Source organism: Lynx rufus, unplaced genomic scaffold (genome assembly GCF_022079265.1).
Source record: "Lynx rufus isolate CCGP_SWC_20201006 ecotype Redwood Valley unplaced genomic scaffold, mLynRuf1.p SCAF_6, whole genome shotgun sequence".
NCBI lineage: Eukaryota > Metazoa > Chordata > Mammalia > Carnivora > Felidae > Lynx > Lynx rufus.
This window is the reverse complement of record NW_025814878.1, coordinates 74,158,524-74,180,254: the sequence shown is the minus strand read 5'-3', so window position 1 is coordinate 74,180,254 and position 21,731 is coordinate 74,158,524. Positions and strand designations below refer to the sequence as shown.

At 34.5% G+C, this 21,731-nt stretch overlaps 1 protein-coding gene across 1 annotated transcript in view; it reads left to right on the top strand.

Annotated features, from left to right (window-relative positions):
• Positions 1-19,961, top strand: part of TTK (TTK protein kinase) — a 38,670-nt gene extending 18,709 nt beyond the window's left edge. The window contains exons 12-22 of the mRNA XM_047102311.1: positions 1,657-1,793; positions 3,355-3,484; positions 6,020-6,112; positions 10,368-10,525; positions 10,892-11,043; positions 12,364-12,488; positions 13,834-13,914; positions 17,156-17,332; positions 17,677-17,761; positions 18,131-18,228; positions 19,427-19,961. Coding sequence (XP_046958267.1) covers positions 1,657-1,793; positions 3,355-3,484; positions 6,020-6,112; positions 10,368-10,525; positions 10,892-11,043; positions 12,364-12,488; positions 13,834-13,914; positions 17,156-17,332; positions 17,677-17,761; positions 18,131-18,228; positions 19,427-19,513 — 1,323 coding nt within the window. The 3' untranslated portion in view covers positions 19,514-19,961. The remainder of the gene's footprint in view (positions 1-1,656; positions 1,794-3,354; positions 3,485-6,019; positions 6,113-10,367; positions 10,526-10,891; positions 11,044-12,363; positions 12,489-13,833; positions 13,915-17,155; positions 17,333-17,676; positions 17,762-18,130; positions 18,229-19,426) is intronic.
• Positions 19,962-21,731: the final 1,770 nt, after the last annotated feature.

Sequence of the window (21,731 nt, the reverse complement as noted above, 5' to 3'; positions counted from 1 at the left end):
TCTTTTGCTTGTTGCTGTCCAGTTTTCCCAACACCATTTACTGAAGAGACTTTATCTTATTTAATTAAAGATCTAAGTAATGAAGTAAATAATAAATATTAGATGGGAAGAATCCTGATAGGTTAAATCATGGATCATATGAAACAGCATCTTTTCTTTTTTCTTTTTGAAACTTGAAAGTCAATAGCAGGGTGAGAGGACTCAAAACCATTTATTTGTCATTAGGGAAATGCAAATCAAAACCACAATGAGATACCACTGCATACCCACTAAGATGGCTATAATTTAAAAGAGACAATAACAAATGTTGGTGATGAAGTGGATAAATTGGAACCCTCATGTACTACTGGTAAGAATATAAAATGGTGTAGTTACTTGGAAAATGGTATGGCAGTTTCTCAGAAGGCTAAATATAGAGTTATCATATGATCTAGCAATTCTACTTATAAGTATATACTCAAGAAAACTGAAAATCTATATCCACACAAAAACTTGTACTTGCATGTTCATAGCAGCATTATTCATAATTGCCAAAAGTGGAAATAATCCCGAATATCCAACAGCTGGTGAGTGAATAAACAAAATGTGGTACTCTAATTTCATTATTTCATTTTATTATTCAACAATGAAAGGTAATGAAGTACTAACAAATGCTACAACATGGATGAACTTTAAAGACATGCTAAGTGAAAGAAATCTGTCACAAAAGGCCACATATTATGTGATCCCATTTATAAGAAATGTCCAGAATAGGCAAATCCATATACAGGCAGAAAGTAGATTAGCGGCTGCCAGAGACTGGGAAGAGTGGAGAACGGAGGGTGACCACTAATGGATATGGAGTTTCTTAGGATGATGAAAAGGTTCTGTAATTAAATAGTGCTGATTGTGTACTCTTGTGAACATACTAAAATCCACTGGATAGCATACTTATGAAAAGAAGAAAAAGGAATTAGGTGGTTTCCTGAAGTCACTGCTTCTCCAGCAGCCCTCTCGAGTAGAGATTGTTTTTACTTCACATCTCACTTACCTTATAGCTAAAAACTCCCTGTAGCTATATCCAGATCATTTCTTCTCTTACAGAGCCCTGACCTTTTGAGGCTCCTGTTTTTTGGATATACCATCCTGTTCCTTGCTCATTGCTATCATCTCTGGACATCCTAGTGACTCCCCATCATTCCTTGAGGATATTAGGCTCTGGATAACTTCCACCTACTTCTGATTAATAATTTCTTCCTCCCTTCTGACCATTTCCTTAATTGCACTTTAGCTACCCATTCCTATATCCCGTATACTGTGGTTTTATTGATTAAAGGAAGCTAAGTTTTCAGAAGTACAGAGTACTTATTTAGATTATAGAAGTTCAGTAATGGTTATAGTAGTCCTGATGGCAGAGGATATTAGATCCTGTTTTGTTAAACAATACCATGAGTCTTCCCTCTCCTTGTAATCCTTTTGAAGAAAATATAATAGGCTTCAGAACTTACAGTGAAAGCTATACTAAAAAGTTATTGGAAGTCTGGAATACATATGTTTACTTATTTTAGCATGTTTGTGTATTACATTATTTTTTCTTTTAGAAATTAAAATGTTTGTAAAGCTATTGAACAGGTGTCTAAAAACTGTAAATCGTGATTTATTTATTTTTTTTTTTAGCAGAAACAAACCACTTTTGAGCAACCTGCCTTTTCAGTTTCAAAGCAGTCACCACCAATATCAGCACCTAAATGGATTGACCCAAAATCTGTTTGTAAGACACCCAGTAGCAGTGCCTTGGATGATTACATGAGCTGGTAATTACTTTTGGCATTCTAGTTTGGCACAGTGGAAATAACATGGTCTTCGGGGTTAAATAGATCTGAAGTTGAATCCTGCTCTGTTACTTTAAAGAGTTTCCAAATTTATATTATTTTTCTGAGCATCAGTTATTTCACCTGTAAAAAGGGAGGGGAAGGTGGCTACAATACATTTTTAAGGATTGTTTTGAAAGTCTCTGTCCTATTGTAATTTGTACCAACAATCTATAAATACTCTAAATATGTAAAACTTCTTGGTAATTACACATTGCTACATGGATATCTTTGTGTAACTGAGAGAGGTATTTTAAAGGTTAGCATTCTTATACATGATAAACGGTAGCTACATTTTACAGCAAAGGAGGGTTTTTAATTGGAATGTGATAGTTTCTGAAAGAAGTTGGTTGTATAGGTCACATAGTTCTGGGAGTGTTCAAAGGTAAAAGACTTGAGTGTATGGGAATGAGGGATGAGTAAAGAAACTGGATGGTCAATTCTGATTGATAGGAAACAGGGATATTGCAAAAGCAAATTAATGACATTTCAAAGAAAGAATAAAGGAATGTGGCACATCATATCATCCAACTAGTAGCTATATTTTTAATGTCTTAGAGGATAACTTAAGTCCATGATGCCTTTTGTTTTTAATTTTCATAATGTAATCTTTGATTTTAATTAGAACTGGCCTTAGAAGTTTCATAACCTGGGCTCTTACCAATTTAATATAGTTTTGCTATATATTACTTCATTTTATTATATGTGGAATATTTTAATTTTTTTTTAAGTTTATTTATTTATTTTGAGAGAGAGAGAGAGAGCAGGGGAGGAACAGAGAAAAGGAGAGAGAGGGGATCCCAAGCAGGCTCTCTACAGAGCCTGATGTGGGGCTTGAACTCATGAACTGCGAGATCATGACCTGAGCTGAAGCCAAGAATTGGATGCTTGACCTATTGTGCCACCTAGACACCCCATATGTGGAATATTTTAAAGAAAGTTGATAACTAGAATAGTGATATAGTTATTTTTTGTGAAGTTAGGTTATATATTGTCAACAAGTATTTGAACTCCTTTGTGCCAAGCACTCTTCTAGGTGTTGAGGATGTGATAGTGAATAAGTTAAGCAAAACACAAATGTGAACTCAACAGCTTTAATCTCAAAAGTCCAAACTCCTGTAATGTAATTGGCTTTCTGATATTTCTAGCATGCTGTTGTAGAGCACTATTGTTAAAAAGCACTCGTATGCCATAGGCTGACCTTTGCATTGGCTAAATTCTTCTAATAACCCCAACTTCACTTTTAAATGCCATCTTATTAATTTTACTAGTAAGGATTTCTTGTCTAGGGACAAAAAATTACTTTCAGAAAGAATTTCCTCAAAATGAAATTTCTGGTGATAGTATATCTAGAATAAATAACTTAGCTATATTATGAAAACTGATGTGGATTCTGTTTGATGTAATACATTTAAGTTTATATGCATCTTTTAAAATCACACACTGAGTCAGAATCTTCTTTCTACATTTTTCATGTTTTAAATTAAAACCATTTCTTTCCTAGTTTTAGAACTCCAGTTGTAAAGAATGACTTTCCACCTGCTTGTCAGTTGTCAACACCTTATAGCCAACTTGCCTGTTTCCAGCAGCAGCAGCAGCAGCAAATACCTGTTACTCCACTTCAAACTTTACAGGTTTGATAAATTTTATTTATGATGGTATATGTTTAAGGTATGATCCAAAGATTTTATTTTCATAACATCTAGTTGTTAGGAAAGGCCTTAAGAACTTGTCCATTCTTAGGCAAAACTCTTAATAGGGAAAACCTATTAAGGGTGCCTTGTGACTTTGAGAGATTAGTTATTGAAGAAACTAATGAAGCTTTTTCATGAACTAGGCCAAAAGATCCAGTTTGAATAGCTAGGCAAAATTTGTCTTGTAATTTAGGTAACTTTTTATTCTGTTTCACTACTTAAGCCTACTATTAACTGTGCAGCCTCATTTCACTGGCTGATTAATATGCAGTTAAGTTTTCAAGAATATCAGAATAGCAATATAAGATGCTACTAAAATATAAAGTAATTATAAAAATAGGAAAATTTTTGCTGGTGAGGCAATTGTATTGTCATCTGGAGAAAAAATACTGATATCAATACTATTAAAATTAGTTTCTAATAACTATCTGAGTGGCCACTAAATACTGGTGGAAAGCATGAACTTTGAAGAGAGGCTTTCTGGCCATGAATCTTGGCCTCACTACTTACCAACTGTGTGACCTTTTGTAAGTTACTTAAATTTTCTGTGGCCATTTCATCATCTATAAGGTGGGGATAATAAAGATACCTACCATAGAGGATAATTGTGAAGATTAAATTAGTTAACATATATGGAACTTGTACAGCGGAGCCTGCTACTTAGTAAAGAAAAGATAGCAGCAATTGTTATTTAAATAAAACAGCAAAACACACACACACACACACACACACACACACAAACAGGTAATTAGCTATTACATATTGAGAGATTAAAAAAAAAATTAGCTAACAAAAAGTGGAACAATGGTCACCAGTGTCTAGAGGGAGGGAGGAGTGAGGAGTTACTGTTTAATGGGTGTAGAGTAAAATGCAAATTTTTGTTATGTATATTTTGCAATTAATAAAGAACAAAAAAGCTGACAATAGATTATCCTATGGAAAGAGAAATAGTATTTTGAAGATTGAAGCAGAATAATAAATTACTAAGGAGAAAAAGATGATCAGTTTTGTCCATACATTGATTCAAAACATTTGTTGAACTCTTCCTCATGTCAGACCCTGTTTGAGTTGATATCTAGAAGTCAAGTCATGACCAAATGAATGGGCCAGGAGCCTTCTAGAAAAGGCCAGTGTCAGGAGGAAACTAAAAAGAGTCCAAGAGGGACGAGGTGATCCTTAGGATTCCTCTGGGCCCTTTGAACTTTACCCCAAGAGGGATAAGAAGCTGTGTAACAGGTTGGAGCAGGAAAGTGAAGTGATCTTATTTGCATTTTGAAAAAAATTACTCTGGCCACAGTGAGGAGGATGGGCTAAGGGGGATGTGGAATGTTCTATGTAGGAAACTGAACTTCACATTAGTATTGAGTCAGAAATAAGTCAGAATTACTTACTCTAACAACTGTCAGCAGTTAGGGGGCAAAAACATTGAACTGCTTTCTTCCCTCTCAGAAGTTTTCAGTTTAAGTGCGAGAAGATGCTCCAAAAGGAAGAGGGGTGGGAGTAGGTAGTGAAAAGCCTTTCTGAAATTATAACTGAATGAAAAATAACAGGTACATATTTCAAAGCCTAATACTTTCTTACAGAAAACATATTTCATGACTCAATAGTGTTTTTTAACCCCTGAGGTTAAAAGGTAAAGAAAGAGATTACATGAGAGAGTTCTACCATTTGGGATTTAAATCAGGACTTGGTTAAATTGAGGTTTATTCAGACAGACCCGTTTCAACTTAGTAAATCAGCTAATCAGATGCGCTTTGTGTCTCCAGCTTTCTTGTCAGCTTGGAATGGGTCCTCTCACTGCACTCCCATCTGTGCAAAGCATTTATAGATCCTCTGAGAGCTCTGGCATAAGGGAAGGGAAATGGGGTCTGTTGCAATAGTACATCAGCTACAAGTTTGCCAAGGTAGATGCTGAAGTTCAAATTAACTAACTTGTTGAACATCATTCAGCAGAAAGGGGGCATTGCTGAAATTTGCATTTGTCTCATTGACTCTGGAGCTAGCATACCGCTTCCCTTATAATGTAGTGCTAAATGAGGAAAAAGAATTTAGATGTAATTATTTATGCATGTGTGTAAGTGAAGAGGGATATATAAGAAAAAAGAATAAGGTGAAAAGTAATAGCTTGTGAGTTTGTGTATTGGCATTGTTTTCTCCCCTGAATCTTCTATTTATTTATGTTAAGAAGTAAAGGTGAACATTGTATGTCAACTATACTTAAATTTAAAATTTTTTTTTTTTAAATTAAGTAAAGGCAAGTTAGAGGGAGACCTTGGAAGTCTATCTATATATTAGTAAGTTTATTAATTTGACTAAAATATGTAAACTTCCTCTTTAAAATATTGTGACTAATATCTAATTACTTGAAATTTAAGATAATTTAAAAATTGGAAACATTTCACTGTACTAAATGCAAGCTAGTTTCTCAGGCATATTCTTTGCACCTTTGAATCTTTACATATTTTAATTATTTAGATTTCAGCATCCTCTTCAACAAATGAATGCATTTCAGTTAAAGGAAGAATTTATTCCATATTGAAGCAGATAGGAAGTGGAGGCTCAAGTAAGGTAAGTATCTTAAATATTTAAGAAAGAAAAATATTTTCAGCTTTCTTTTCTTTGTCTTTTTACCCTTTGGGGCTCTTTTTTCTTAACATCTAGGGGCCCATATTGCTTTTGAGCCAAAAATATCCTTATTCCCTGCTCCCATTCCCTCTTTCCAACAAATGACATATCTCTTTAGACCTATCTCCTAATTCTAATTCTCTGTTCTTCCCTCTGATGTCCTATGCCTCTAGATTTCTTCTCTAGATGACATTAACATGGATTTGGGGTGGCAAATGAAGCTATGTATTATCATAAAAGAATCTTTCTAAACATCAGGTAGGGCATGTTGTAAATGATATTTTAGGATGATTCAGCAAGATATATGATTAATATTTTGAGTTGTTTGAGTTTTTCATTTCAAAAACAGTTTAGTAATGAGAGTTTCTGGAATTAGACTAGATCATTTTCTAAATGTATTTGAGCTCTAAATTTACATGGTTCTGCTTTTCTGGGTGGAAGGCATCTCAAAAGATCTGTCTAAACTTACCATCTTTAGTTCTTCTCATTCGGCTCTCTTAAATCCACTTCAGTCAGATTTTTACCTTTATCACTTAGCAAAACAATCGCTATCAAGATCACCAGTGATCTCAATGTTTTTATTAAATCTAATTCTTTGCTTTAATTTGGGTTACTTAGCATTTGGGAGAGTTGATTGTTCTTTTCTTATTGGAACTTTTTTTTTATTCCCACTTGGCCTCCCTCAGTTTTCCTCTTCTCCAATTGGCCATTCCTTTTAAGTGTTCTTGTCCCCCATCCTAATGGTGCAACCCTGGTGCACCCCCAGGGTTTAGTCCTTGACCTCTTTTCTTCTCTTTCTAAACTCACTTCACTCCTTTGGTGTTGTCCAGACTCATGGTTTTAGATACCATGTATATGCTGACAGTTCTTAAACATCTTTCTAGCTTAGACCTCCCACTTGAATTCCAGACTTGTATATCCAGTCTCATTGCTCACTATCTCTCCTTGGGTGTCTACTAGATATTTAAAACTTAATATGTCCCAAACATAACTCTGGCTCCATAGTCTTTCCCAGTTCAGTAAATGGCAACTTCATTCTTCCACTAACTAGGCCAAAAACTCTGAAATCATAATTAACCTCACTTTCTCTCACACATACACCCAGTCAGTTGGTAAATCTTGTTGGTTCTACCTCAAAGCATATCTAGCATTTGCCTATTTCTCACCACCTCCACTACTATCATTTTGTTCAAAACAACTGCCATCTTTTCACTTGGATTATTATAATAGTCGTATACCTAGTTTCATTGATTTAATCCTTGCTTTCCTGGTGTATTTTAACGTAAGAGTCAGTTTTCCTCTAGATCTCCTCATGTCTTTGCTCAAATATCTTCTCAATCAGGCCTTCCTTGGCCACACTCTTTAGTACCACAACTCTTAACCTTCCAGTCACTGGTGAGCTCCATTTCCTTCTTTATTTTTCTCTGTAGCCCATCCTCTGTGCTTTGTAATTTACTTATTTGGTTTGTTGTTTGTGTCTTCCTGAACTTGAATATAGTTCCATCAAGATAGGGATGTTTGTCTGATTTGCTCAACAGTGTTTGCTCTGTTATCTAGAATACTACCTAGAACATGACAGAGTGAAGTTATTTGTTGAATGAATGTCCCTTCTCAACTGTTTTGCTGTTATAAGTTGTTAAGGATGATGTATGAAGCACAGCCTGTTGGGTTTAAGTTTTACTGTATTTTCTAAGCCAACTAACAATAGCTAGATTTGTTTAAGATGGTCTTGTTAACTTATTATAAAAAAGGTGTGTACATTACTATGAGTAGCAGTTCAATAATATTCATTCCTTTTTTGTATACATTTTCTTCTTTCCCTTGTCTCAGATTTCAGGCATGGGAATAAAGGGACAATTGATTTTTATCAATATACTTGAATTATCTGATTTAGTTGCTTTAATAGAAATTCTTTTGTTAACCTTTATTACTTTAGCTATAGTTGAATAGTGTCCAGGTGAGATACTTATTTAGTGGCATGTTTTCAGAGGATGTAAAATAATCTTGACGGTGTTTTAAACATTTTTTCCTTGGAGCATAATGAAGATGTTAGCTTAAGTGAAGGGTCAGATGATAAAGACATGACTGGCCCATATTTTTTTTAGTGTGATTATATTATCATTTTTTAATTTAATTATTATGGTGGAGTTGACAAAATCAAAGTACCTCAGGGAAAGAGGGTAACATGCTTTGTGAAACTAGCCATTTATGCTCTATTCTAGAGTTTAGGCAGTGGCCAACTTATACAGTATTAAGAACATTTAGGAAGGTCATGGAGGCTAATAGGAATAGTCACGATACTAGCTTGTCTAGTTCTTTCACCAGCTTCCCATGAAACTGAAAATTATAACTCTGATACTATCTCTATGAGATCGAAGTAGAGGCTATTTAATCATCAGTTATTGCAAGAATTTTGCCAGAAGAGGGGCAGTAGGGGAGTAAAAGCACATACTTGCAAAAAGTTGATTGAAAAGTTTTTATTTCCTTCAAAACTTTGAGATCTTATTATATAGTTTTAATATCTTGCAAATCTCTTTTTCTGATATACCCGACAACTTCAATAGGTTTTAAAATGTCCACTTCATTCTGTCCTAATTGTCCTTAATGATGGTAGCTAACTTTGCTACATTCCAGACACATCCATCTTGGTCATCCTTCCAACCCTGTGTGGTAGGAACTACTAACAACATTTTAATTCTACTAGAGTGGTAGGTACTCTCAATTCTCTGAGGTTTAGAAGGCTGTTTACCATATACAAAGTGGCTTTACACTGTTTTAAAATTCCTTTTATCATCCTTTGCTCTTTTCTGCGGTCTCTTGCCCTATCACTGTTTTAATGCCTCTCTTTGTCTAATTTGCTGTGTGTGCAAATAAAACCAGTAATACTTTTGTTATTTTTATATTTAAAATTTTTAAGTAACTATACCTGACTGCTTGATAGACTGTCCTTATTAGTACAGTTGTAAATGCATGAATCTCATATACACATTCGTTCTCTTCTTATCCTTGCCCCGACCTGGTCAAGGTTAAATGGTTTTTAAATAAATGATATTTTACTTCATTTTGTCAAAAGGGATGAATGAATGTAATTTTTCTTGCTTATAATGGCATTTGTATTTGTATACTTGCATTTTAGAAGCCTCATGCCTCTTGCATGTTTTCTGAAAGTTGGACACATTAACAGTATTTTCTACTTTTCAAAATGTATTTATTATCTGCCCTATTGCTTAGAAGTTGACTGTCATTATAGCCAGAGCTGTTTGACCCATACCTGACAGTGGGCTTATAGGAACATCTTGTTCTTGTCAACTTGATTTTGAAAATGGGACCTAATCTGGGGCGCCTGGGTGGCTCAGTCAGTTAAGCTACAGATTCTTGATCTCAGCTCAGGTTTTGATCTCAGGGTGTGAGTTCAAACCCCACATTGTGCTCTGAGCTGGGTGTGAAGCCTACTTAAAGAAAAATTCATAAACTTTGATCTAATCTACTTTTCACAACTGAATATACAAATAGCTTACAATTATTACATATTTTAAAATACCACATGAATGAGATGCCAATTCCAGGCACAGTGGAAAAAAACACCATCTGTGAAATGAATTGACTCTTTATGAAAGCCCTTAGTAGTTCTTAACATTTTATTGAATTATTTATTTATTTATTTAATTCATTTATTTATGAAAGAGAGATCATGTGCATGAGTGCAAGCAGAGAAGGGGGCAGCAGTGGTGGGAGAGAGAGAATCTTAAGCAGGCTTCACATTCCCTGCTGAGTTCCATCCCGTGACTTTGGGATCACGACCTGAGCCAAAACCAAGAGTCAGACACTCAACCAATTAAGCCACCCAGGCACCCCTCTTAACATTTTTGAATGTCTTTTGCTTTAGGTTATTTTTTTGGTCAGGGCAACCCAACAGTGTTATGAATAGATATGAAATTTAAATAATCTTTCTTATATGTTGTTATAAAAACTTTTTATGTTTATGCCTTTGTGTTATTGAATGCCCATTGTCATAGGTAGTTGAGAATGGTCTGTTAACTCTCCTAACATATTTTTTTTCCCTTCAATACTCAGAATAAGCCCAGGCACGTTTAATTATTCGTATCGGTATTTCTCAACCTAAAATTCTAATAAATTTAGAGATATTGTGATAGTGTAAAAGTAGTGCATTCTAAACTTTTTCTTTTGTTCTATATAGGTATTCCAGGTATTGAATGAAAAGAAACAGATACATGCTATAAAGTATGTGAACTTAGAAGAAGCAGATAATCAAACAATCGATAGTTATCGGAATGAAATTGCTTATTTGAATAAATTACAACAACACAGTGATAAGATCATCCGACTTTATGATTAGTAAGGATATTTTTTTAATATAAAAAGAACAGGGGTGCCTGGGTGGCTCGGTTGGTTAAGTGTCCGACTTCGGCTCAGGTCACGATCTCGTGGTCCGTGAGTTCGAGCCCCGCGTCGGGCTCTGTACTGACAGCTCAGAGCCTGGAGCCTGTTTCAGATTCTGTGTCTCCCTCTCTCTGCCCCTTCCCTGTTCATGCTCTGTCTCTCTCTGTCTCAAAAATAAATAAACGTTAAAAAAAAAAAAATTAAAAAAAAAAAGAACACTATTTTTGCTATAATTCTACAGATAAAAAAGATAAATACTTAGTCTTAATAGTGTAAGCTAACCATGTATTTTTTTGTTGTTGTTTTTGTTTTTAATGGCAGTGAAATCACGGACCAGTACATTTACATGGTAATGGAATGTGGAAATATAGATCTTAATAGTTGGCTCAAAAAGAAAAAATCCATCAATCCATGGGAACGTAAAAGTTACTGGAAAAATATGTTGGAGGCAGTTTACACAATTCATCAACATGGTATTTTAAAACTCGTTATATGCTGAGTTACAATAATCATTAATAGTGTCATCTTACGATTTTTAGGTATTTGTTATTGGCACCTCTAGACTAGATAAACTAAATATTTGGACACTCATTTAAAGATGAAGGCACATTGGGGCGCCTGGGTGGCGCAGTCGGTTAAGCGTCCGACATCAGCCAGGTCACGATCTCGCGGTCTGTGAGTTCGAGCCCCGCGTCGGGCTCTGGGCTGATGGCTCGGAGCCTGGAGCCTGTTTCTGATTCTGTGTCTCCCTCTCTCTCTGCCCCTCCCCCGTTCATGCTCTGTCTCTCTCTGTCCCAAAAATAAATAAAAAACGTTGAAAAAAAAATTAAAAAAAAAAAAAAATAACTGCTAACCTAGATTAATTGTAATTTTTCTCCTCATGTCTCCCTATAAGTTAAAAGGTAATTCAGTGATTAAGATCAGGGCTGTAGGGATAGAGGTGTCAGGAGCATTAGGGTCTTCCATCTGACAATATAATTTATGATGTTATCTAGTGGGTGGTGAAGATCATAAACTCTGAAGCCAGAGTGCCTGGGTCAAGTCGTGGCCCTGTCACTTAGGTTTTATGACCTTGAGCAAATTACTTAATCTCTGTGCCTTAGTTTTTTCACTTAAAAGGATAATATTAGTATAGTAATTACCCCAGTTCTGGTGTGAGGATTAAATGATTCAAGATAAGCAGCAAACTTAGAATAGTGCTTGGTACATTGCCGGTACTATATCTTTTTAGAAAATATTAAAAATGAGGAGCTCCTGAGTGGCTCAGTTGGTTAAGTGTTTGACTCTTGGTTTCGGCTCAGGTCATGATCTTACGGTTGGTTGAGATGAGCCTTGCGTCAGGCTCTGAGCTGACAGTATGGAGCCTGCTTGGGATTCTCTTTCTGCCCCTCCCCAACTCACATGCTCTCTTCTCGCTCTCAAGATAAATAAACATTAAAAGAATTTTATACATGAGCATTTACTTTGACCAAAGGAATCAACTAGGCCAGTAGATTGTGAAATTTCTTTTTTTTTTTTTTTAACATTTATTGATTTTTGAGAGAGAGAGAGAGAGACAGAGTGAGCGGGGGAGGGGCAGAGAGAGGAGACACAGAATCCAAAGCAGGCTCCAGGCTCTGAGCTGTCAGTACAAAGCCCGATGCAGGGCTCTAACTCACGAGCCGTGAGATCATGACATGAGCAGAAGTCGGACACTCAACCGACTGAGCCACCTAGGTACCCCATTGTGAAATTTCTTTTATACTTAGAATGTTTTACATTGTCTGATATTACAATGGATTTTTATTTTGAAGGCATCGTTCACAGTGATCTGAAACCTGCTAACTTTCTGATAGTTGATGGAATGCTAAAACTAATTGATTTTGGGATTGCAAATCAAATGCAACCAGATACAACAAGTATTGTTAAAGACTCTCAGGTAAGACTTAACGAATGGTTGGTTACTACCCACTACGGTTCAGTTCCACTTCACCTGTAAAGTATTTTGCTAATGGAGATTTTATTTTTCCTACCTCATTCTTCAAAGGATTTGAAACCTTTGTATTAAGAATAGATACTATAAGAATAAAAACCATATTTAATACACTTTAGAGAGTCAAGATCAGGTAGAAATAAATCTGGCACTTTTAAATGATTTTCCTATAGCTGAGGTAGAGAAGCATAATGCCTGTCTTGGAAATCACCTTTGTCATGATCTTGAGTTCACCTGAAACTTTGTCTCAGAGATTCCTGGTAGCAACCAAAGAGGGAATTGCAGTTACATGTTTTTTTTATTGTCCATGAGGTAAGTAAGATTATTTCATTCTTCTGGAGAAGTAAAGCTTTTCCTATCACTTGCATTTGAAAAAAAATTCTTAAGTGGGCCTTCATATTGGAAACAACCATAATATTGTACTCTACTGCCTTTTTCTAACAGGATATGCAGTTACAAACTTAATAAATTTGTCTCCATAAAAACTGAGGTGATAACACCAAAGAATAACTAAAAATAATCCTGCTTGAAGTCAAGATGATGTGTTCTATGTATGCAGATTTTTGGTGTGGATGTGCCATAATCCTAGAAGTAAAACTAGACTATTTTTAGGAGGAATAGATGAACAGCATGCCTTTGAAACAATTCTATTTGATAATAACTTCTCTTTGTATCAAAAATATGGCTGAACATGTAAATCAACTTGAAGATTCCCTCTATGGCAAGGCCCTAAAGTACAGGTATTCAGTGCTTGAAAACAGAACCACTTATTTTAGACTAAAATAAATGCCTTTTAAGGTTGGCATAATCTGACTGTGAAAACTCTTGCATGATTTAGATTCCTGCCCCATCTCACTCTGGACATGGGCCCAGGGAATACTTGGAGACATAGCTAGATTTTTGATTGGTTGGTTGGTTGATTTTTTTTTTTTTTTTAAAGCATTCTAGGCCTGTTCCAGCACAGAGAAATGAGTGATATCAATTCCTCAAGTTTATGGCCATTAATATAATTTTAGCCTCTACAGTTTTATGGTAGTTGCCCATCATAATCATAGAAAAAGCTTAGCACTCTGAAAGGAATAACTTTTCTGATTATGGACCCAATTTATTTTTCTGGAGTTGTGAAGAAACTTATGTCCTAATATCATTGTCAGTTACTTGATTTTTTTAAATATATTACTGAAATATGTAGTTATTCAAGTTTCTAAGAATCTGACATTTGTGTTTTAAAAAATCTAAAGCAGAATAAAATATTTTCATTGATTAGTGTTTTCTGTGCTTTGGCATACAGGTTGGTACAGTTAATTATATGCCACCAGAAGCAATCAAAGATATGTCTTCCTCAAGAGAGAATGGGAAATCCAAGTCAAAGGTATTATGAAGGTTATTTAGATCCCATTTATCTGGCATCAGAAGGGAATGGACTATTCTCTGATTAAACCTAACAGATAACTGAAAGTTGCTTAAGTTCTAAAACTTTTCAGGCCATTTTAGAGACCTTGCTTTCTTTGGCAAATGGTCATGGGATTCAGTTTTACAGTTATTGATTTGAGACTGTTCTTTTAATATTGTGCTTTTAATACGGGATGTCTCAACAATGTGCTCTAACAAAAAACGTACCCAGGGTATTTTTTTTCAGTTTCAAAATGAAAGGTAGAAATTAAGACTAAATTAGCTCAGAGTTAAGCACATTAAAATGATCTTTGAAGTCTTTTGTTTCCTCTTTGGTTCTTACATTTTATCTCTTACCATTTATTCATTTGTGAATTCTACATTTCCAAGTACAATTCTAATAGGCAGTTTTTTCCCAGCCTGCCACAGCTACTTTCCCACTTGCCTTATTTTACCACCTTAGTGAACTTTGTGTTAGCCTCATTGGTGTCTCTTCTTGGGCTCATTTTGCTTGCCTGGATGCCTCTGGCTCCCGAGCTAATCCTTCGTTGCTCTATAGCAGTGTAACCAAGTGCATGTAAGCATTACATTGTTGTCCAGGGACCTGCATTCAAGTAATAGACCTGCCTCTTTGTTAACAACCATCTTTATGAATTAACTTGCCTGGTTTCTTCATCTATAAATTCAGCTTATAAACAGTACCTGTTTTAAAGGTGAGGATTAAATGATAAAGAATATAAATCACTTAATACATTGTCTAGCCCTAAATAATTACTTGATAAATATGTGCTTATTTACTAATTATATTTTCCTTCCTAGAAAATTGTGGCTTCTAAATTTCTTCTCAAATAACTGACATAACATTATGTCAAATAGTCTCTTATAAAATTCTTTTTATTATTTGTTTAGCTTCCCCTTTTCTTTTAATACTTAGATTTGTTGTCTTTTTTCTTTTTCTTGGTTAGACTTTCCAAGGTTTTGTTAATTTTAAAGAACCAAGTCTTCATTTATTAATTCTATTTTCATTTGCTCTCTAATTTCTGCTTTTATCTTTATTAATTGTATTTCCTTTAGGTTTCTTTTTTTTCTAGTTTCTGGATTTAGATAATTGCCAATTTAATTTTTGTATTCTTTCTTAATGAAAACATTAAAACTGAATTTTACTGAGTTTTACTTTAACTTCTACTTCCACTTTTTTGTAGTATTAATTTTCATTAATTCTAAAGTTTTCAGTTGCAGTTTTAAAATACTTTGAAATAAGATTTATTTTGAATTGCTTGTAGAGTTCAGATTTTTTCAGTTTTCAACTCAGTGCTTTAATATTATGGGTAAATCTCCATTCCATGTAATCACCTGCTAAACAGTGGCCTTAATGATTCTGAACAGAAGACAAATTTTTTATCCCACCATGTAAGATAATCCCTGCTTGTGAAAAGCTCAAACCCTTCCCAGTCTAGCTCTGTTTGCAAATTACTTTCCAATGAACATCTGTTGGCTATTCGGAGTTTCTATTCTGAGGTCTATTGGGCACATTCACTATTTCCCTCTGCTTTCTGTTTCAAATGCCTCTACTATACACGACTTGTGGCTGTTGGTAGTTTGTGTCTCTTCGTATTCTGGGGTTTTGGGGTATGGCTTTTCACTTTGTTTTGTTGTAAATCTTCTCCATATGTCTATGGTTTTGCTACAGGCTTCTCTGTCTGTCTTATCTGGGGATTTGGACAGACTGAAAAACTGTGCTGCAATCTAAAATGCAAAACAAATAAAAAGCAGAAACAGACTCCTAAATACAGAGAACAAACTGATTGTTGCCAGAGGGGAGGGAGGTGGGTAAGAGATCTGGCAAAATAGATCTCCAAAAGAGGAGTGGGAGGTACAGGCCTCCAGCTCTGGAATGAGTCAGTCATGGGATGGAAGGTACAGCATAGGGAATCTAGTCAATGGTATTGTAATAGTGTTGTGTAGTGACAGACAGTAGCTATACTTGTGGTGAGCATAGCATAGTGTATTGAATTGTCAAGTCACTATGTTGCACACCTGAAACTAATGTAACATTGTGTCAGCTATACTTTAATTAAAAAAGTAAATAAGAAAAACTATGCTGCCACAGCCACTGCTATTTTTCTAGAATCTGAAATCCTTTTTTAATCCATGATTTGTGTAGAAATGGATTTAATTTCCAGATGGTTAAGTTGGAGGAAGAGGAGTATTTTCATTAATTTTTAGTTTTCTTTGTGTTCGGCAATGGGGTCTGTTTTATCTGCCGTTTTCTGAAAGGTGTGCTAAAATCTCTCTACCCTTCCAACCAAAAGAATTTATTGTAGTTTTTACTCAATATAGTTCTATTAAATGTAGTTTCAGTGCAAAGAAGTTCATGACCATCTTCTTGGTTGGTTGTACCTCTTATCATTATAAAATGCCTTTCTTTCTTCTGTTAAAAGTATTTTGTTATGTTCTTGTTCTCCTTTCCTAATGTCAACACTGCTATTCTGCTTTCTTTTTTTCTTTCTCTCTCTTAAAGTCAAAATGGTAATTATGTTATAATACTGCATTGTTTCTAATGAGATTGTTTAATACAAAGAACATGTTATGATAAGTAATATTTTTGAGAACTTACTATAACCGGAAATTATTCTTTATGCTTACCCATATCTCATGGTTACATCATTTAATGCCCATGACAATGTACTTTTATTATTTCTGTTTTAGGGGTGAGGAAATGGAGATACATAGAATTAGCTAATGATAAGGCCAGGATTCAAATGCAGCCCAGCCTGGCTCTATAATTTGCATTCTTGGGTTTAGGATAGTTCAACTTAACATTTTTGAAATCTATGCATATTTACATATTATTAATTTTATATACAAATTTATTATAATAAAATAATTTTTGGAGAAAAATAAATTTAAAATTTGCAGTTAATGTTTTTTAGTTTATATTGTCGCAAGCTGACAAGAACATAATATATGTTTTGGTTGAAATATTTTAATTACAAGTTTGTTGAGAGACTTAAAGCTCATTTCTTGGTAAAATAACCAAATATAGCAAAAACTAGAGAAAGATGTTTTTTTTATGTAAACTTAATCTAGTATTTGCACATTCCTTGAGGTTTAGTTATGATTTTAAATGGCAGGGAATATATGTTTACATGTGTGTATATAAAATACTCTTACATTTAATTTTATGTTAAAATATTTTTTTTTTTTTTTTTCTGAATTAGATAAGCCCCAAAAGTGACGTTTGGTCCTTAGGATGCATTTTGTACTATATGACTTATGGGAAGACACCATTTCAACATATAATTAATCAGATTTCTAAATTACATGCCATAATTGACCCTAATCATGAAATCGAATTTCCTGATATCCCAGAGAAAGATCTTCAAGATATGTTAAAGGTAACATTAATAGTATATGGATATAGAAGAATGATTTCATATACTTAAATTGTTTGCTTAGAAGAAATCATTGAAATCTGGCATAGGTAGATATAACTAGTCTATTGGAGGGAATTATTGAATGACTTAGCTTTTTAAGTCATGTTAAGTTTATTTTGAAGGTATTTTTAAAAAGCTTATGAATACTTGGGAATTTTGCAAGAATGACTTATGGAATCTTGTCATTTCTGAGTGGGCTATCTAGAAAGCAACTTCTGTAGTATGGTGCAATCTTGAAAAACACTTTATATCAATATTACATAAGAAAACTTGATGTTTAAAAAAATTAATCCTTATTTTTATAGTGTTGTTTAATAAGGGACCCTAAACAGAGGATATCCATTCCTGAGCTTCTGGTGCATCCATATGTTCAAATTCAAACTCATCCAGGTATTTCTTTGAAAATCAGTTTATTAGATTACTAATTCATTACTAAGTAATTACACTAATTATACTAAGTAATTATGCTAATTACTAATATAAACAGACTTTTAGCTATAACAAAACCAGAATTTGAATGGGCTACTTCCAGATTTCCTCCTTCCTTAAGGAAGTTTCTTTTATTCTAAAATACTAAAATAAATGAAATCGCCTTTTTTTTTTTTTTACTTGCATTCATTTTCACTTATCCTTGGTAAGTAGCTTTGATCAATGATAAATTACATAAAGCCAGCCATTGTGCTGTTAAACAGAATGTATTTGTGTATTTTATATTTTTTTAATGGTACCAGTAGGTTATTGATTATATTTTTATTACAGGTAATCAGATGGCTAAGGGCACCACTGAAGAAATGAAATATGTTCTGGGCCAACTCGTTGGTCTGAATTCTCCTAACTCCATTTTGAAAGCTGCTAAAGTAAGAATGTCTGTTCTCTATCTACATTACTTTTAATTGTTTTGTATAGTTTAGTGAATTAGATGCTTAAACAGGTACTCCAAAGAAAACTTGGTCCAATCATAAGACGACTATGAAATATATTTCGACATTTAGATACTTGTGCTTTTTGACAAAATAGACTTACTTGATTTACATTCTTACTGTACAGATAGCACAATTGAAAGTGAATTGTCATACAAGGTGCATACCTAAGATTGCAGTCAGGTCTCAACTGGATAAATTTAAAAAGCAACCTGTCTTTTGAATCAACAATATTCTTAACACAGCTTTTGAATTCATTTCTTCTAGCCATTTTTTTCTTAAACCATCTTCGAGAAGTCTCAGTATTTGTTACATGTAATGACTTACAGCTGTGTACAGCAGTCAGACCACTTCTCAAAGTGAATGCCTCAAACCTTTCAGCCTCCCAGTGTTGGTTTATGTCTGTGCCACCATTTTTTGGATCTCATTGCCATCAAACACCTTGTCGTTTCTAGAACCCTATGTATGTTTATTGCCCACTGGTTTAGTTAACCAAGCAGTTACTAATTATTTATTTCAGTAATAACATCTTCATGTTTTAAATTTCTACCAGTGTATTATTTAGAGCCTTTTATAAATAGAGATGAATTAGTTTCCTTTATCACTAAGGTTATGTGTTCTCCAAGACAGAGATGTCTGTCATCTTCATAAATTAGATGTTGGTTTAGTCTTGAATCCTTTAAGAAATATGTAGATTTTAATATAGCTGATTATGCCTATTTATATAATAATTTGTATTATTTTTTTTAATGTCATCTGTTTATTAGTTGAAATATCATCTGATAGTCTATTTCCTGATGAGGGTATTTTAAAGTGTAGCAATTTATCTAAGACTAGCTTTATTTAAAAAAAATATGGGAGACTAAAAAGGGCTTGAAGGTGCATATGTATGCTTATTAGTAGCTATGGCACATTTCTTTTACAGAAATATTGAGCTGTATCTTTTGATAGATTTTTAGGCCAAGCTAGGTGTTTACAATTCTTAATTATCTTCAATAGTTTATAAAATAATTTTGTAGTTATAAGAACAAGAGAGAAATTCATTTCATGTCAGAATATGTTTAGTTATCTTTATTAATCTGATAATCCATTGAATTTAAAAAGTTACAAAACAGGTGTGTGTTTTTAATTTCAGACTTTATATGACCGATATAGTAGTGGTGAAGGTCATGATTCCTCTTCATCATCCAAGACTTTTGAAAAAAAATGGGAGAAAAAATGATTTGCACCTACTCACAAACTGTCAAATATCAACTGTAAAAATATATTGGACTGTTATACTCTTGATTCTCTGTGGAAACTGCTCTTAAGGACAACTTAATCCTGAAATGTCAATGGCAGAAAAATTCAGTGGATTATTCTCAAAAGAAAACTGTAAAAATAATAACCACTAATGATACCATATATATTAAGTTGTAGAATTGTTCTCTCTTATGCTTTCCTGCAAATCTACTCTATTTGATATCATATCACACTTAGAATAGTGGATGGACAACTGAAATATATTCTGAAGAACTATGTAAATAAAGCTTTGTAGCATAAAATGACACTAAAATGTAAAAAAATGTATGGTTATTTTCTTTAAGCTAATGCACTGCTGGTGTGGCAGCAAAACACTTTAAAAAAATTGAGTTAAGAGAAGACACAAGAGTCTTCAAGAAGAAAATTCCAAAGGGTTTGAATTCTAAAATAGATTTCCTGATTGCTTTATGGCACTGATACAGTCCAGAGTTTTAGAGCTGCACTGGTTCTTTTAATTCTCCCTTTGATTCTTCATAATACCGATTGTTTTTGGTGTTTAGAGTATCATGCTGGCTTCTGTGGTATAAGTTGTATAGGGCGTGCCCTCAGTGTATGACTTGCTTGGTAATTGGTAATTACCAATGTAGTCTTAGAATCTTTGGGACTAAATCTAATACATTCTCCCTCCATCTTATCTTTTCTTTTTTTAGATTTCATTAGACTTTTTTTTTTTTTTTAAGTTTATTTGTTTTGAGAGAGAGCGTGAGCAGGGGAGGGGCAGAGAGAAAAAGAGAGGGAGAGAATCCCAAGCAGGCTCAGTGCAGAGCCTGACTCTGTCAGTGCAGAGCCTGACTCGGGCTCAATCTCACAAACTGTGAGATCATGACCTGGGCTGAAACCAAGAGTTGGACATTCAATGGACTGAGCCACCCAGGTGCCCCTCAATAGACTTTTTTAGATCTTTTTTAGATCAGTTTTAGGTTCACAGAAAAATTGAGGGGAAGGTGCAGAGATTTCCCATATAGGCTTTGCCTTCACACATGCACCATCTCCCCTATTATCAACATCCCCCACCAGATTGGTACATTTCTTAAATTTAATGAACCTACATTGGTACACCATAATAGTTGTCTGAAGTCCGTAGCTTACATTACAGTTCATTCTTGCTGGTGTACGTTCTGTGCATTTGGACAAATGTATAATGAGAATACAGAGAATTTTCATGGCCCTAAAAATTCTCTGTGCTCCTCCTATTCATCCCACCCCTACCCCATAATCCCTTGGCAACCACTGATTTTATTGTGTCGATAGTTTTGCCTTTTCCAGAACACCATGTAGTTGGGAGTTGTACAGTTGGTAACCTTTTCACATTAATTTCTTTCACTTAGAAAAGGTTCCTCCAGGGGCACCTGGGTGTCTCAGTCAGTTGGGCGTTCGACTTTGGCTCAGGTCATGATCGAACAGTTCGTGAGTTTGAGCCCCACATTAGCTCTGTGCAGACAGTTTGGAGCCTGAAGCCCACTTTGGATTCTGTGTCTCCCTCTTTCTCTGCCCCTTCCCCACTTGCGCTCAGTCTCTCTCTCAAAAATAAACAAACATAAAAAAAAAAAAAAAGGTTCCTCCAGGTCTTTTCAGTGCCTAATGATATTCCATTATGTGTATGTACTGCAGTTCATCCATCCAACTACTGAAGGTCATCTTGATTGCTTCCAAATTTTGACAATTACGAATAAAGCTGCTATAATCTGTGTGCAGGTTTTTGTGTGGACGTAAGTTTTCAACTCTTTTGTGTAAATACCAAGGAGCATGTTTGATGGATTGTATGTAAAGAGTATGTTTAGTTTGGTAGGAAACTGCCAAACTGTCTTCCAAAGTGGCTGTACCATTTTGCATTCCTTCCAGCAGTGAATGAGGGTTCCTGTTGCCCCACGACCTCGCCAGCATTTGGTGTTGTCAGGATTCCAGATTTTGGCCATTCCAATAGTGGTATCTCATTGTTTTTTTATTTTGCATTTTCCGGCTGACACATGATGTGGAGCGTCTTTTAATATGCTTACTTACCAACTGATACCATCTTTGGTTAAATGTCTTTGGTTTATTTTTTAGATTGGGTGGTTTGTTTTCTTAAGGTTAAGTTTTAAGAATTCTTTGTGTATTTTGGATAGCAGTCCTTTATCAGATATCTTTGCAAATATTTT